Source organism: Zosterops lateralis (genome assembly GCF_965231275.1).
Source record: "Zosterops lateralis genome assembly, chromosome: 1".
NCBI classification, from domain to species: Eukaryota; Metazoa; Chordata; class Aves; order Passeriformes; family Zosteropidae; genus Zosterops; species Zosterops lateralis.
The window spans coordinates 23,636,756-23,654,947 of record NC_139762.1 but is presented as its reverse complement, the minus strand read 5'-3'; the positions used below and the strand labels follow the sequence as shown (position 1 = coordinate 23,654,947).

Here is an 18,192-nt window from a genome sequence, read left to right as displayed (position 1 = left end):
GGTATTTCCATCTCCAATTCGCTAAATAGTTTCTATATTTTGCATATATACTAGAAAGAATAATGCCAGGTAATGCCAAAAACTTACTTAATTTTCTAATATAAGCCAGAAAGAAATTTTCCCTCTTCCAGTCTTGCAACAGCTGCTGTGTGAATTCATAACATGCCTACACTCACTCAATACCATGTGGATTTACCATTCCTTCATTTCCATCTTTCTGAGTCAGACTTTCCAGGAATGACTGGCTGTTTATAACTGTTATTTGTTTGCAGTAACTTAAAATAGCATACCACTAGGTCTCTTTAAGCATCTGCTATTAACCTGATTTTACTGACAATCCAAGCACAGGAGGTTAAGGGAAGAAGTGTTGGTCTCAAGGAGCAGTTCTGACATTGGCTATGGTCACTTCAAAGTTGTTGCTTTGGATTTTCATGTTCTAAATGGCATTAACAATTTCTAGCTGCAAAGCTAGCTTCTAGCATTAGGGTTCATTGACTGGTATTTATTTCATGGTTTGGAAAAAAAGTACTTTTTTTGAATATATGTACAAATTATCTCTTGGGATATCCATGAGACTTATGTGACAGTGAATGCTATAGTGTCAGAATAACTGTGATTTTATACACTTCTTTTCAGGTATCTTCTTGAAGGATGGAATTTGTATGGAAACGATGGTGGTATTTTCAGTTGGGCTGTATATTGATAGTGAATTTGGTTAATGCCAGTCTAGAGTATCAAAAAGAAACTCCTCCGAGCCTGCGTGAGATTGACCCTCAGTGCTGGGAGGTATCATCCCATGGGCTGGTGGAAATGAAGAAACTCAAGGTAGCAGATACAGTCATTGCTCTCTGGGACTTCATGATGTTCCTAAAGGAATCCCCTAAGCCCAAGCACAACGAACTCTTCAATGATTTAGCCCAGAACTTCTGGGATATGTATGTGGACTGTGTGCTCTCAAGGTCCCACGGAATGGGCAGAAGACAATTAACATCTCCCAAATATTCTTCCACATACTCACACAGAACTTTAGAAGGTAATTATAGGATATGGTACTAACATTAAACTGAACCAATGCTTCATCCTCATCCTTCATTGTTTAGAAAACTCAATATACTAATTTCCAGTTTTCTGTCTCTACTTATCAAAAGTGTTTGCATCTTTCAATGGTAGTTATTTTCACAATATACGAGACACTAGTAGTTAGGGTACTACATTTCTATATTTAACAAAGTGTAAAAAATGCTGGGTATGCATGTGGAAGTGTGTGGAAAAGGATGCTGCATTCTCTGTTTATCACTGTGTGCATATAAATGATAATAAATTAATAAAGTAATTACAATACTGAAAGTTTCCTGGTATTAGGAGTTCAGTATCAGCTTTGGGGAATCATTGTTCTACAGAATGGAAGCTCAAATCCCTGACAGTTTGAGCTCTGTTCTTCCTACTAAAACTACTGACATAGAATGTCGTGGTCACTGTGAATCACTAAACAGTGACAGATTCTGGTCATCGTGGTCGGGTTTGAGTCTGAACTGAGGTCATGTAGGTGACTTTACATCTTACTAATCAGTCCTAGATCTGTTGCCCCCGTTCCTCCTCAGCAACAGGCTTTTTTCTGATGTACCCTATCAGATGATTCAGTTTCTCAGAATGAACATGAAGATTATTTAATGGTAGCATTTCTAACATATTGCTTGGACAGTAACTACCTGTCTTTCATAATTTTGCAGGATCTGCTTTCACCAATGCATTTTAGGCCAAAGGGTGAGAAAATGAAGATACTTAACAAGGCAACATTAAAACTAAGGAGCACAAAATCACAATATACATTGTAGATGTTTGGACAAATTCTTTGGCATTCTTTTTCTTCTTTTCTTTTTGTATAAAGTACTTAATCACTCCTAAACTGATAAGTACATGAACCCCCACACTGTTACTTTTGCTTTCCTGTCTTGCAGTCTACCCAGCTTGCCTTTTCCTCACTGCATGGTGAATGTGTTCTCAGTCAACACCTTTGTTTTCCCATGTAAACTTTAAAGTCCAGATGTGTCATATTTTTGTAGTCTCATCTTCTCAATAATTCTCATTTTAAAAGTTAATTTTGATGAAAACTTGATATATTTTTATACATTGTGCAACAGCAAAAATTTAAACAAACGTATTTTATACATCTTCTTGCACATATTTTAACTGTAAGAAAAAGAAAAAAAGAGGTGAGACATTAAGTTAAAGGGAAGGATTGTGCTCATTGTAATGTCCTGTGCAATCTTGACTTTGTATTTTAGCATTGCTTAGCCTAAAATATGGATTAATTAAAGTATTTTTCTAAGCAGCAAGGTCTGAAGAGCAGTAGTTTTCTTGTCTATTAACATGTTATTTGATAAGCCACTACTCTGTGACATGAAGAACAGTGCTTTACACAAGACTGCAAATCAGGTGATGCTGTCCATCCCTGTCACAGCCCTTGAGATGGGACCCATGCACCAAGTGGTTCAAAAGAGGGACAGACTGACTTGACTACTGCTCTCAGTATAAACCATTGAACGTGAATAAAATAATTCAAGGAGATTAACTGCCTACTTAATCCAATTTTTCTGAGCATAATAAAACCTTAGAAATGCTGAGTGTTCTTTGCTTTACTCCTTGGGGAATGCAGTTTGTTCAGTCCCTGTTGTGTTTTTGCCATTTATAAAATTACAGGTGGTTTTAATTATTTTAGGAAATAATACTCATGCTGTAACAGCATATAAACCTTCACAAGTAAACAAGAAATCTATCCCACATGTCTAGCTCATATATAGTTTATAAAGTATCCAACAAGTCTCATAGATTTGTAAATGTTCATTTACCTAAACACAATATTGAACTGCATCTTCTAAAATATGTCTCCTCCAGTTTTCTGGAGAGGATACAAAAGTAATGAGAGATTTTTCTGACCCATGTTTCTGACTTTAAGTTCCTGGTAGAAATAATATTTTTGAGCAAATTGAGTTATTACATATGCAAACACAGCAACTTCAGGCATTGATACATTATGATGAGCAGGACATTGAGAGCCATCATCTAACCTGGCCCAGCAATATCCAGTTTATAAAGCTGTGTACTGCATTGCATGTGCAACAAATGTTTTAACTGGCATAAATCATATTAAAAAAAGCCCCTTGTTTACTTACATTAATCACCTACAAAAGTGTCAAAGTATAATAACATTTTAAAGGATCATTTAGTCTATTAGTTTCCCCTATTCCTCTTTTAATTGAATGCCAGAGCAAGGTATCCTACGCAGTTTTAAAAGCTTCAGCATTCTTCAGGCAGTAAGTCTGTTGTAATTAGTCTTCTATAAGACACAAGTGTTTAGCATCAACCATAATTGTTTCCAGAATGTCTGATCAATTGCCATGGTCACCCTGTGGTGTCTGCCAAAGGGGCAGGTGATTATGAACCCCAGGTACACAGCAGCAGCAGAACAAATTCCAGATGCACATTGCTGTGGTGTACATCTATGAGAGCTGTGGAAAGCCACAACTGACTACTCCTGGGATGTCAGCATGAGGGATTAACAGATCTTTTCTTCCACCAGTATCCTCTCTCTTTCCATCCCTGGGTTACAGCAGGGACAGCAAGTCTGGTTTCTTGGTGCTGTATGTTCCCCTCTCCAAGAGCCAAACTATGGGCCATGGCCATCTGGCAAAATTAAATGCTGTTTGTGCCGCTGTCAGCCTTGTGTTAGTATTGATTTATGAGGAATAAATGTAAATATTTGGGGAAATTCTGTCCCCTTCATTCTCCAGTCATTATTAATTAACATTAATGCTCAATTAACAAGAGCATTTGCATTTGCAGCTGCTCATTTGCAGTCAGGGTGTCTGTAACATAAACAATACAGTTGAGGGAGAATGTTGTAGGGCTCACTTTGTGCCTGATTGAAAGTAAGCAAAACTATTTTCTGTTAAAGGTTCTTTATCCATATCTTGGCTATAGGGCATTGATGTAGCTTTTGCTCAGAAATTGGAAGAACTTACATAAGTCCTTTACATTTTTTGTAATGGGCCTTTGTCTTGCTGCCAGAAGTAATGAGTAATGAGTAATGTGACCTACACATTCACATGTGTCCATGTAAAAAGGATGTAAAAACCCCTCCAAGTGTCACAGTCTTTGGTCTCAAAGTAAAATATGTATTGTTTGGTTTTAATTGTGAAAAGACAACAGACCATACATTCTCTAAACCAGTAATAAAGCAGCAAGGCTGCTGCAGAGCTGTCAGAGAAATATAAACATTAAAACACTGAGCAAGACTATTTGACACAGAGGACTTCAGTTAGAGAATATTTATATACCTTGGCTAACCTTTCTTGTAGGCAGGCAAGAAATACACAAACAGGCTAGTTTAATAATACAAACTTTACACAGATAGTGTTGGGAAAACGTCATAATGAAATTAGATTATCGTTAAAAATTATCAGTCAGCAGAGGGTCACCAGAAAAAGCTAAATTAAATTAGCACAGCTAATTTCTCTAGGTTTAAGTACTAGATGACTTTCCTACTCTATAATGTGATGACTTTCTTACTCAACAAGGGTTTAACAGACCTGCCCATAAGAAAAATCCTTCTGATCTTTGGAAAACACACATGTAGATATTTTTCTAAACTTCATATACCATTTTTCATATGTATGTTTTATTTAATTATTTTCTTAGGGTTCTTATTTTTATTGAATTTAAGTAGTCAATTTTGAAACAAATATATTTGCCTTTATTTTTAATGCCACCATTGCTATGTTTGTCTTGCTATGTGGCAAACATTTTTATACACTTATACTCACACCTATCCCATCCCTCCTTCATGACGTAAAAAAAGGGGGGTTGGATTATGTTTAGCTCAAATGTATTTCCTTTTTTTCAAGCTGGCAGTTAAAAAGCGAAAGTCTGTGCTTTTCTCAAGATACTGCTGACAAGACAGTCTAAGTGCCAGTTTGTATGTCACAGCATAAAAGCTTGCAATGCCACAGAAATTTATGCCATAGCACTGGATAGCAACTGGTTTTAAAATGGAGAGCCTTGGGGAATCTTGTGCTATTGTAACATAGTGAATTCTGGCATTGACCAAATTCAAAAAGAAAATAGCTCAGAAACTGAGTCATCTACACAACGGTCTGCTGCTCAGCAGTTTGTGCATTCTAGAGGTGCCAAGGTAGAAGAAGATGAGTTATTTTTGGAGACAATAGGAACAATAGCCCAACAATTATTAGATTAGTAAGATCAGTTAAAGGGCTGTGAGCAAACCAAGGAGAAGGACGTCCCAGCACGTCTCTCCAGCAGGCTGGGAGAAACTCTTGGCACCAACAAGCTCCTTAGTGAGTATTTAGATGAAAACTGGGATCTCAGAAGTCCTGATGCTAAAAGCAGCAATTCAAGAAACAAAATGGGCTTGGACAAAAACTACGTGGGTATGGAATTCAGGAAAATGAAGAACTGAAGGTGTTTATGTGAAGATTTATCACCCTGCTCAATGAAATGCTTAAAGTGCAATGTGTCAGCAAGAGATGGAAATGAAAACAGTGGACCTGCTGACAGTGGATATTATCACACAAAGTTACTAGACTAACATACCAGTGTACCATACTGTACAGGGGATTTTATTAATAAAACATCCCCACATTAAATTAATAAAGGCAAAATATAATTTGACTCTTTATGATGTTCTAAACAATTTTTCAAATCATTGAAAAAGATTTCATCTTGTATCTACATATAGGTAACTACATATTAATACAGCACTCTTTGGAACAGCATCTATTCTACAGGTATTGATTTTTTCTTGACTGAGTCCAATGTTTTATCTCTTTTTATCTTTTTTGAAGCTCCTTTACAATCAGAGGACTTTCTGAGAGCATGGTCTGTATCAGCCAGTGGCCCTCCACCGTGCTGAGGAGGTTCACTTTTCACAGTTACAAAGCGACCAGGTCCAACCTGAAATACAAAATAAATACATCACTTGACTTTCATGCTAGCATTTAAAATGAGAAGAGAGGGAAATCTTCAACTGCCTTTTGAAAATATTTAGTTGGTGGAGATGCCTTCTAAGGTTTCCAAGAGCCACTAAAACTATCCTTTATACTAAATCCAGAATTTGTTCCCATCAATACAAAAGAAATAAGAGTGTGTTCTTTCAGCGGGTACTTTTATGCCCTCTGCTTTTCTGCCTTCATGTCTGATTTCTGAATTGCAAAAAAAGAAATTCAAGCTTTTATCCAATAGAAGTTTGCTGTACAATTGTTACTTGAATTTGTACAGAATGTCAGACACAGTTTGTGACCTCAGAATTTCACCATACAGTATTACTTATTACTTCAAATAAAAACAAACAAACAAACAAACAAACAAACACAACAACAAACACCAGGCCCTCTTTCTCTCAAAATGCAATTGCACAGAGCTACTGCTCCAGGAAATCTCCAAGACTGAAAGACACATATCCTCTCCAGAGTCATTACTACTCTTTACACTGAATAGGTTGGGGTCTTGCAATAAATATGCCTGAGTGACAGCTCTGTCTCCTAATCATGACCTACTGAAAAAAAATGCAACTCTTTGAGTGCATGTGGCTCACACATTTGATTACTTGACCTTGACTGGTTTGCAACAACCATCTTAGCTTAATCTTCATCTCTCCCTGCTGAGGGTGTTTGGCAGAAAGGAGGGAAGGAGGTTGTTGCATTAAAATAATTTTCACCCATATCTGTAATTTGTTATTCTCCTAAGCAATGTACCCAAGGAATGTTATATGATGTTGCTGATACACTTGTTTTCTCAATACAACTATTCTGCAAAATGGACTAAACTTTTCCTTTTTTTTTTTTGTTTTTACCTACAGTTATTGAAATATTGATTGTAGAACCATGAAGGTATTTTCTTGTTAAATCCTCTCCCTCCAAGATATGAATATTCTTGGCTTGAGTTTCAAGCTTTTAAAGTAAAATCTAACAATATATTTCTCTCCACTAACAATTTCCAGATTACTCATGCTTATATCAAAAATTTTCAGATACTTTCTGTAAAATATTGCTGTTTAAGTGGCTCATTGTTGTTTATGTTGTTTTATTGAATAAAATTTTCCACTTCCCCTTGCATTCACAGATGTGTCCCTCCATATTTTTGTGAAGTTTAAGATAATGTGTGAAAAGTCCTAGTCCAGCACTCTGAGACAATCTCCTTGCTTCCTATTAGGCTCCTTGCTTCTCCATCACATCAAACAGGAACTTATTTTCAAGTTGTGGCCACCTTAGTTGTCATTATTCATTCATGGCAGGGAGCCCAAAATAGGATCTCTTGCCTTCTTACAAGTTCAAAACAGCACCTTGGGTTTATTCTTCTTCATTTTTCCTCACATGTAAGTGTAACTTATAAGCAACCAAGCAACTATCCCCCTAAAATCCTCCTTAGCTCTGATACTTACACAGAAATAATCCAGTTAGCTCAGAAATAGTTATTGGCTGGACTGAGGATTCTCCCATGTCTTGTCAAAACTCAACATCTAAATATGATGTTAGGTGTGGATTAGATCTTAACAAAGGATTTTTATTTTCTCACACTTCAGTTGTGTGATAGAAATGAAAAAAAAAATGTTTTCTGCAGATTCAACAAGTGGCTTATCTGCAGGCAGTCAGGAACATGTTACTGATAAAGGACACCTCTATGGATGTATCAAAGATTGCACAGATGTACTCAACAATGAAAGGAGGAGGTCTTCTTGACCTCAGCAAGTTTTTCATGAATAGCTGTTACCACAGGTACATGTCACACAACATAGGGCACATCTTGCCCATTCTTTTTCAGAGTAATTTGCAGATCTGCATCTCATTCTGGCCAAGTGCTTGTCTGAGGCTATGTCAGAACTGGAAATGGCAATTTCCAGAAGATACCGATTCTTTCTTATGTACTTGAAGCTGGTCAACATAAACATTATTAAAGAAGTGGAAGCAGCAGCATGTATACAGTCAGAACAAACCCCATATCCCTTACCTGTTAATGAAAATAAAACAGTGTTATTAAAGGATTACTTACTGTTGTATGGAGTTTTGGAATATCAGTAGAATGATCTGGTCCACCGTGAATCTTTGATTTAGCTCTGGAAGCCTCTATTAATGCTTTCTGAAGCATTTTTGCTTTCTAAAGATAGTCAGAAAAAAAGGTAAAATTGTTCTAATCTGCATTGATTGTGTCATTTGCACTTATTTGAAAATATATAAACAACATGACAAAATAAATGAGGTTATAATTCTATTTGCCTTTAATTGTAAGTATCCTCCCCCTGTTTTTTGACTCTTTCTTGTCCTGACCACCCAAAACCAGAATAAACGGACGTGGCACTGCAGTGGTGGGAAGGGAATCCCTGCTCGCTGTGACCTGTGGGCTGCATTCTGTGCACTGCAGCCGTGGGTGCTGTGAGCCTCCATGGCCACAAGAGCACAGTGCTGCATCACGGTCAGCCTTCACTCGGCTCAGAGCACGCCGCCGCCTCTTCAGGCAGACCCAGCTGTGCTGAGGCATCTCGGTACACTCTCAGTACATCCCAGGTGAATGACTTCACGTTTTCTTTTCCTGAATTCATGAGCTTTTAATCAACCCATCCGTTCAACTTCTGAATAGCAACCCTACCTCCCAGCATATGGCTTCCTTCCTCCAGCTCAGTGTCACAGAATTTCAGGATCATTTAGGTTGGAAGGGACCTTAAAGTTGATCTAGTTCCAACTCCCATGTCGTGGCCAGGGACACCAGACCAGGTTGCCCAGAGCATCACCCAGCCTGGTCTCAAACACCTCCAGGGATGGGGCATTCACACCTTGAACTTGATGAGGATGGATACTGATCTAATATCCAAGTCACTAATGAACATGTTAAATCAACACTATATTAGCAACCCTATAATTAACTCAGAGGAGCATCACCCAAAACAGACCACTAGTTAAACCTCAATCCCTGACCACTGTCCTTCAGAGCCCATCAGCTTGTAGTTGCCCTGTATGTAATCTAGTCCATATATGCCCATTTTGACTACAAGAATGCTACACAGGACCATGCTGAAAACCTTGCTAAAGCCAAGGCAATAGGCATGCCCCTTCCTCTTTTTCCAGAACAAATAATTTTATCACAGAAGGCAACTATGTTGGCAAGGCATGATTTGTCCTTGGTAAATTTGTGACAGTTTATACCAATCTCCTTCCCCCTCATGTGCCTAAAACTGTTTCCCAGTTACTCAGTTAAAACTAATGAGTCTGTAGCTCTTCAGGTCCTTTTTCTGTCCCTTTTTCATCTCTAATTCTAGCATTAGGTCTAATTCTAGCATCCTGCCACAGACCAGGGAGATATTTGAATAGAAAGAAAATTGTTCTTCTTTGCAAGTCCTTTGGGAAAAGAAGAAAATTAAATTTAGCTGCCAAAGTTTTAAAGTCTGATTTCATTCATTTTCCAACTTAGTCTGGTTGTCAAATCAGGACTCTAATATTTTTATGTTCTTTTGGGAAAGTGCAAATATTGCTAGAAGAAACTCCTTTCACAATAAAATATTTCCCATCTTGAAAGATGCTTGCTGTACCAAAAAAAGAAAATGAGGAATTAGAACAAATAAAGTAAGAATGAACAGACCTGTAGTTTCAACAGTTTTAGAAAAAATACACATATATACACCCACTCCTCAATTGCAAGTGACAATGTTGATCCCCAACTTGTGATTGCAGTCAGAAGAATCAAAGATTGTATAACTTTTCCAACACATCTTACGATTACTTCTTCTTTGTCCGTATGAATATGAAATTTACTATCACTTCTACTTTAATATCCTTATAACTTATTAAGAAATGTGTTTGGAACTTCACAATTATTATAACTACACCATAATTGTAATTTTTTTGCTCCATCAGTTTTCTTACCTTCAATTCCTCATAGTTTGATGTCCGAGTCAAGAAATTTTCCCAAGATTTATTTATTGGTTCTCTCTGTCTAACGATATCTTGGACCTGTAATATAAATGAGATTTACAGCATGCAGCACAATCCTACTTAAATTTATTTATTTAAATCAGATATCTTCTGATTTCATTGTTTGTGCAGTTTGAAAAGAATATTCACCTATGCCCCTTTGGCTACCTTGGCTCATCCCTCTCACCTGAGATTGAACAATAATGTTGTAGTAAAATACTTGCCCTTTAAAAACTTCACTTATGAACTGCCCTTAAAAGCAAAGAGAGGTTTACTTTGTGAAAACTAATTTTCCTCTCTTCCAACACATATGTTGGATGAGGGCTAGCTCTTTCAGGAATACTTTCTGTATATTCTTACTCTCAAATGCTGGATAAAAGAGATAGAACCAGGTCAGGTAGCAAAAGTGCAGTCATCATAATGCAGGACAATCCCTCAAAAAGACTAGCATGAGATTTCAGACAACTTGACCAACTGAACTTATTTCTCAGAAAGCAGGAGAGGGTGAGACAATAGATGAGCAAAACCATGAAATGTGTGCCTTATAATCAAAGCTGGAAAATGTCTATACCTTGTCATTCTCAGCATGCTGGGAAGCACAAAGCCCTACTTTCTGAAGTAACAAAGGTCTGTGAATATTCAGCAAGAGAGCTTAGAAAAGAGACTTATATTTCATTTTAAGAAGTAACTTTGTATTGTTACCTGCTACAGATGAACACTGGCGCAATTCTATAGTAAAATAATGATCATTTCTCATTACCCCTGATGATACCGCTTCATTTTTTCATGTTGTTCTCTTAATACTGTGGAAATTATGTAAGCTGGGAGGACTGAGGTTTACCTAATTTTATTTAAAGTTAAAATTTTGCTGCTGGGACAGATTAAAACTTTTCAAGTAGTGTATATGTACAGGATTCTCAATATTATATAATAAGAAAATCTGCACATAAATGGACAAAAATGCTTAGGTGGGCTTTCCTTATTTAAATACTCCTTTGTCTTACTCCTTTGAAAGTTTTTTTCTCTTCCTGGATTTTGCGGTGGAGCTGTCTTTCAAGCGCTTCATTCTGCAGAGCAATAACTGTTCTTCCAGTATTTTCTGACACCTTTGAAATAAGTTGCAAGATTTTCTCATCTGATGAAAGAGGCCTGAATTCTTCTTTTAGTTCTGCACATATTTCACTCCAAACCTCTCCAATCTGTATGTGAAACATACACCATATGATTCAGTATTTATCTTATTCTTCAGTTTCAATTATTCAAAATAAAATAGAGCAACCATATCTCTCCTTATTGTTGTTTGACTTCTCAGAACTTTTATGCAAGGTTAGACTGCACTAATACTATGAAAAATTCACTCATAAGCCTCCCTAAGTCTTCCTAAGACCAAACTTGATTCAAAGAGGAGTAACAAGAATCCTGATAGCTACAGAAATTCAGAAGAAAAAGCTTCAAGATACCAAATTACAAGAGTGAAGTGTTGAGAGCCTACAAGAGCCTACTTCTTTAAATCTCAAACATTGCAGACATTATTAGAGCAAACTGCAACATGAGCCATCAAGGGAAGCTGGAATTATCAACCAAAGACTGAGTCTTGCTATTTCCTGAACACTGCAAGCTCTCACAGACTCTGGTCCTAAGCATAAATTTATAATAAACTAAAGCATCTTTTGAGCAAGACAGTTCTCACAAAGCTTGTTACCCTGCTGTAGTTTCCTTTAGGCACACCATTCTTAACTTTATACAGAATGGATGGATGGATGGATACTGCATGTGGGGACAAAGGTAGCAAAGCACAGAAGAATCTTTTTAAGAATGTGTTTTTAATGTCACTTTTAATAGTGTCCCCTAAACTGACCTTATTGTGCAAGGAAACAGTCCTACTCGAGTCCTTCCCCAATTTCTTACTCCTGGTACATTCGTGTCTTGATCTGGCAAACAATTAAAACTATGTTTTTTCTGAGTTATTTTTAACTAGCATTAGTTTCTTATTTGCTCCATGGTCACAAACATTTGTAGGAGTCTGAAGCAAGAACACGGGGATTGCTGCAATGTTGGACGTGGGATTGTTTCTTTTGCTGGTGGATACTGGCTTTCACTATGTGAAATTATTGGTGAATTGTGACATAAGGGACAGCTTTTGAAGGGTTATTTGTTTGTTGTCTACTGAGATACACTTACTATTTTTGGGAATACAGGTACAATAGTAATAATTGCTTGAACAATACTCACTTTGAAGTCAATATAATGTTGTATAATAGCAAGTGTAACAAAATCCTTAGCAGATAAGCCAGGTAATTTTTCAAAACCTAAAAGAATATTAATCACATCAGTATGATGAATTTATCTTAAAATATAATATTCTAAAAAAAGACATCTTATTTGCCATATAAACACATGCAAAATATTCATCACATATACACTCTTGATCCTGAGCAGGCTTTTGCTGATAAAACCCTCCTGTTTCTCCATAATACACTGTCACTGTATACTAAAATCTTTACTTATGAATGGCTCTCTCAGCCTTCCAATCACTGGGTAAGCCAGGATGCTCCACTTCTGTGGAAAGGGTTTGATTTCTGTTAGACAAACACTTGAGTCTACAGATTACAGGTTCTAAAGCAGCAGTTCAGCTTTAACTGTGAAGTAGCCAACAGGAAAATTATACTGGTGCTTTGTTCCAAAGCTGTGTAATGAGGGTGTCCCTCTATCTTGTAGATTTTTGTTTCTGGCAATAATGCCTTGAGCATCATGACTCCATCTTTTAAAAACGTTCCCAATATGTATAAATGAATAACGTAGAGAAATATGGTTGCTGAGACTGTTTTTTTTTTTGTTTTTTTTTTTTGCACACTGAATGATAATGGCACTTAATTAAAAAAATCTAAATATAATCTAGCAAATCTTTTTCTAGACTTCATATCATCTGTGTGGTAACTGGGAAAGTAGCATCTGTCTAGAGTAAAATTGCATCATGTTTTGAAGCTAAGAAATACCGTAAATAAAGACCATTTACCACCACCGCTTTTCTAGATCATCGTGTTACAGGCTGTTATGGAGCTTAAGAGTTGCTGAGAAAAGATTATAAAATATTTTCATATTCCACTAGGAATACAGCTATTGTTACATTTATGTCTGAATGTTTATTTACAAGATGTGTAGAGTAACATAACTCTATCTGGCTATGAAGCTTCTGCTGGAGTGCTGTGTTCGGCTTTGGGACACTACAGACCAAGAAGAATTTGAATCAATTGGAAAGACTCCAGAAAAAAAATAAAATTAGAGGTTATGTTAGAAAATGCAATCAAGAGTAATGTCTTTCTCAATCTAGAGAAATAAATGTAGAAGTACTAAAATATGAGAAGGAGATATTGTGTGTGGGAAAATAAATTGCAGAGAATTTCAAGCAAATTTTAGGTCTAGTCATAAGAAAATTCTTCCTGGTGGTAGGGGCAGCAAAGTAGTGGGGAAATCTCCAACAAATTCCAATAAAAAGGAACTCTGCTGAATCACAATGCTTCCTTTGACCTTGGTTTTTTTGTTTGTTTTTAATAATGACTTTATTGATCACCAGTGAACAAGCTATGTTTAATGACAAGCATGACACTGACAAGGCAATTCATTTGTCTTACCTAGCTTGCAAAATAATGAATAAACTTTTGCCCGTATGCTCTCTGAAATTTCCATGATGGCAAAACTGGGACAGCTGGCAGGCAATGGAATGATCTTCTGCTGTTTCTGGAAGCTGGTTACAATAGGTCTCTTAGTGTCTAATAATATAAAAACACAAAAACAGAGTAGAAGAATGAAGAGGTAGTATTTTACCAAGCTTAGAGGAAATCCATCTTATTTTGTGGACACCATGTAAATAATTTTTATTGTTTGACCAAGAGTTTGAACATAATTTGAGTCAGGAAATTTTAATAAGCACGACTAAAAATTTGTGAGAACAGCACTCATTCTTTTTACAACAAAACAAAATGCCTTTCGTGGAAGAAATTAAGCAGCTTAACTGTCCAGCATTAGAAAAGCTGGTTATGGTTCCATTCAATACTTGGTTAATTCCCAGCTGATGAAGAAAATGCCATATAATGGCCAGAAAGAAGTGAAAATAAATGAATAAATAAAATGAAATAAAAATAAATGAAATGGATGACATTTTAGGTTTGGTTAGAATTATAGTGTAAAGCTATAAATGCTGTTATTTACTGTCATCAGAATTCAGACTACAAAAGCAAATAATGTCATTATTTTACTGGACTGCTCACATTTTTACATGCACCATAAAACTTACCAACAATCTTTCCATCTTCATCACGTCTGACTCCCAAATCCAACTCCTCCTGTCTCCATAACTGTATTAGAAGGTTAGCTGCTGTTTGATCTCTCTTCCCTCGCCACATACCCATGTGCAAAGTGGTTTTAGGGTTGTCAGAAATTTCAACCAAGATTCCAAGAATTATATTGCACAGGTTCTTTTCCTTTAACTTGGCCAAGGAAAAAGTAAAGAAAGTTTTAAACTGTTCAAAATACAGCAATGTCTACTTTCTGAGAAATTGTGTACTATGCAATCAAGTAACTGCAAGCTTTTCATCACAAGTATTTGCACAACATTAATGTATAAACTTGTAAATCCTTAAAGTTTCCAGAATCCTGCTATGCAAAGTTTCATAAATCAAGGAACATGAGGGGCGTGATTGTAGGATCATATAAGACACATTCCTGTGTGTAGAATTACACAGTAGGTTTTGTGCACATGGCTCCAGGACCACATGCTGGAGAATCTACTGCTACCGAGGTTTACTGCTGTAAGAAATAGACTCTGAAGGCAGAGGCTGAGCAGCACCACGCAGCACATCTTCTGTTTTGTGGCCAGATCTTTTGGCAGCAGGTGAGAGGAGGCAAGGGCTTCAGACTAAAAGAGGGTCAGTTTAGATTGAATACTGGGAAAAAATTCCTTACTTTGAGGCTGATGAGGGAACTTGCCCAGAGAAGCTGTGGATGTCTCCACCCTGAAAGCTGAATAGGACAGGCTGGATGTGGCTTTGAGTAACCTGATCTCGTGGAAGGTGGCCCTGCCCATGGCCAGAGGAGATGGAACTGGATGATGTTTAAGGCCCCTTCCAATCCAGGCCATTCTATGATTTTGTTATTCTGAGGGTCTGCAGCCTTGCACTGCAAGAACATCAGGGGCTGACAGTACAACCAGTTTGAATGAGGAGTGAATGAACCAAGGAAGGTGTGTTTTGATTTTGTAAGAGGTGCCATGTCTGTGCCAGCTCTATGTCCAAGATCCACAGAAATAGCTCTACACACAAGATACATGTACAAAGTAACTTCAAACATAAAAACTGTTAAAGCCATCAAGTGCTCTTACTAACTTCAATGTAAAGAACTGAAGTGCTTTTCTAAAGAGAGATATGATTTGAACTAAGAGCATTGGGTTTTCTTTTCAAAAATAGTATAATTTTGTTAAATTAAGAACTCCCTCTGTCAAATAAGTATTAAAAAAAAAAAAAGAAAAAAGAAAAAAGATACAGGGAAGACCTATTGAATAATATCTGAGGAGATATCTCAGTCTGTCGCAGGGAATAAAATATACTGGTTTTTTTTGTTTGATTGATTGTGGGTTTTTTGTTTTGTTGGTGTTGTTTGTTTGTTTTGTTTGTTGGTTTTGGTGGGCTTTTCTGGTTGTTTGGGGTTTTTTTTATTAGTAGTACTTTTATTACACCAGTCTTAGGAGATACTGCAACAAAAATAATGCAATTTTCCATGTTGTTTTCCTACCCTGTCATTCTAAAAAACCAATAATAAAAATACCTACTGCCAATAAATCCAGAAGGAGAAAAATGCCCTGTTTTTCAATAAAAATGTCCTCTGCAATGTAACATCCAATGACACAGGACCTTAAACAGAAATAATTTCACTTATGTAGAAACACTTTTATGCTTCTGAACATTCTACAATCATCTCATTTATTTTGCTGAATTGCATACTATTTGGTATGCAATACACAGTATGCTTCATACCTTCAGGGAGTAGAAAAATCATGTTTCATGTGTCTTTTCATTTACACCTATAACTAAATATGCCCTGCTTGACTGCTCTTTCTTCTCCTGCAGGTGGCACACCTTCCTTGAAGCAGCCTAAGAAATCTAGTAGGTTCTCAATGAATTGGAGTATGTATTTGAAATGAAACTAACTCAGTAAATGAGTTTAAAATTTAACCAGGTCATATCCCTAATCTGGTTTATTGTAGGGCTGTGTGAATATTTCTGCCAGCAGAATCGAGGGGGCGAGTCAAGCAAGATTTTTTTTTGGCAACAGTTTGCTTCTCCCAGATTTATATCACCATAAAGCCAGCATTCATGTTGCTGTTCCTTCTTTATTTCCTCTGCTATGGTCATTAACAGAGAAACTCAAGAGATCTCCCATATCAGTATTTTCTCCCAGCAAACATATTCAATTTTTAATGTATTTATCAACCTCTGCTTTAAAACAAATTAAGTTTTTATTTTTCTCCTACATATTGGCAATCTTTAAAATATTTCTAGCCCAATATAGCCAGTTTACAAACAATTCTTATGCTTACACACATTTTTGCTAATATTGGCCTATTCTTGCCTGTTGTTTACTTCCCTAAAGTTATTTACTGACTTTAACCATATGCCTCTCTTAGAAAGCCTCGAGTGACTCTGCATGTCAGGAGGTCTGAGTGGGGAGTGAGATTGTCACACTGAATCCATATTTAGAAAATCTTACATGCAGTATATTCCATTTCTTATGCATAATTTTTAATTAGTCAAATTTTATGAAGAATTTTTATACATTATAAACAGAAGAAAGGCCTACATGTGCAGAGAAAGGTCTTAGCATTGCAGATGAAAAAAATACAAGACTTGACATTTTTCCGAGTTACTGCTGCTAAAATACTTCACTAACCACAAGCAGTCCAGTGCGCTGAAGAGGAGACAGTTGTGGCCTAATCCACTATACAACTTCTTTGGATCCATCTTGAAGAATAGGTTAAGTATACCAATTCCTTCATAGCTGAAGAGTTCCTGTTGAAATATTAATTAAAGCAATGTTTCTTAAGCAATATTTACTAAATTTAAACAAGAAAATACAATGGAAAATGGGAAATGTAAATACTTATATTGTAATAAATTTGGTCCACTTGTTGGAGCAGAATACACACATAAGAAAAGAGATTTTTAGTTTTTCCAAAGTGGTAATTAATTTCTTAACACACTTTCATATATCAATTTCAAAATAATGTAAATTAACAATCAAACACATTTGACACTTTTTAGTGGATTTCTGAGTGGTTTTGTATGTTAGCTGTGTCAAGAAACATTACTTGTTAACAATGAACTACAGTTAACACCTACTTTTAAATTAAAACACAAAAGTGCAGCATCCCTTAAAAGAAAATATATTTTGACATTTTCTCCACGGTATAAGCTAGAAAGGTACATACCTTTCTGTGGACATCATTTTCACAGAGAACAGACAAAATAAATAATATGTCAGCTTGGATTTCCAGTAGAATGGTAACTTCTTTTGCTTTAGATTTGTCTGCTGCATACCTTAAGATGTCTGTAAATGGATATATTTTATATATATGAATGCTCCTATAATCAAGTCAAAATTTTATTACAGCTGCTGCTTTTTTAAAAACTCAGATTTATATAAAAGGATTTTTAAAGTAAGTTCAGTTTTATCTTCTGTGTTTTAATAACAGCTTCCAGAAGTGCAGCACTCTGATGCTGCAGTTTCATGGCCTTTACTCTTGGTGACAGAGTTAATGCTGGCAGCTTGCACTGACTTCTCCCTTGTTCAGACTCTGTGCTGCCCCTTATACTGTGTCAGTGCAAGGAATTCAGGGAACTGATATGAATTAAGGAACTCTTAGAAAAAGACAACAAACTGGCTGGGTCATGCTACTCCACAGCTTCACAGATGTTTGAACTGACAGTGGAAATGTGGGAAAGACATGAAGTACCACCATTGCTGAGAAAATCAGCCTTGGAACCACTGTGTGGAGGAGGGCATTTATACACAAAAACTCCCTTAGAGTAAGAAAAGTGACTTTATTCTGATACATAAGGTATAGTATTAATTTTGTTTCACTAAAAGCTGTAGGTTTCCACAGAGTTTTCACTGGAGTTGAACAGAGGCTAGAAAAGACTTAATTTCTAGGCTTACTATTAGG

General features: G+C 36.4%; 1 protein-coding gene across 1 annotated transcript in view; it reads right to left on the bottom strand.

The window, feature by feature from the left end:
* The window catches only part of CFAP69 (cilia and flagella associated protein 69), a 47,311-nt gene that overhangs the window by 21,186 nt on the left and 7,933 nt on the right, over positions 1-18,192 (bottom strand). The window contains exons 9-17 of the mRNA XM_083880982.1: positions 17,458-17,576; positions 16,920-17,038; positions 15,802-15,883; positions 14,272-14,464; positions 13,610-13,747; positions 12,210-12,286; positions 10,982-11,176; positions 9,930-10,016; positions 8,065-8,169 (exon numbers count right to left, since the gene is read on the bottom strand). Coding sequence (XP_083737108.1) covers positions 8,065-8,169; positions 9,930-10,016; positions 10,982-11,176; positions 12,210-12,286; positions 13,610-13,747; positions 14,272-14,464; positions 15,802-15,883; positions 16,920-17,038; positions 17,458-17,576 — 1,115 coding nt within the window. The remainder of the gene's footprint in view (positions 1-8,064; positions 8,170-9,929; positions 10,017-10,981; positions 11,177-12,209; positions 12,287-13,609; positions 13,748-14,271; positions 14,465-15,801; positions 15,884-16,919; positions 17,039-17,457; positions 17,577-18,192) is intronic.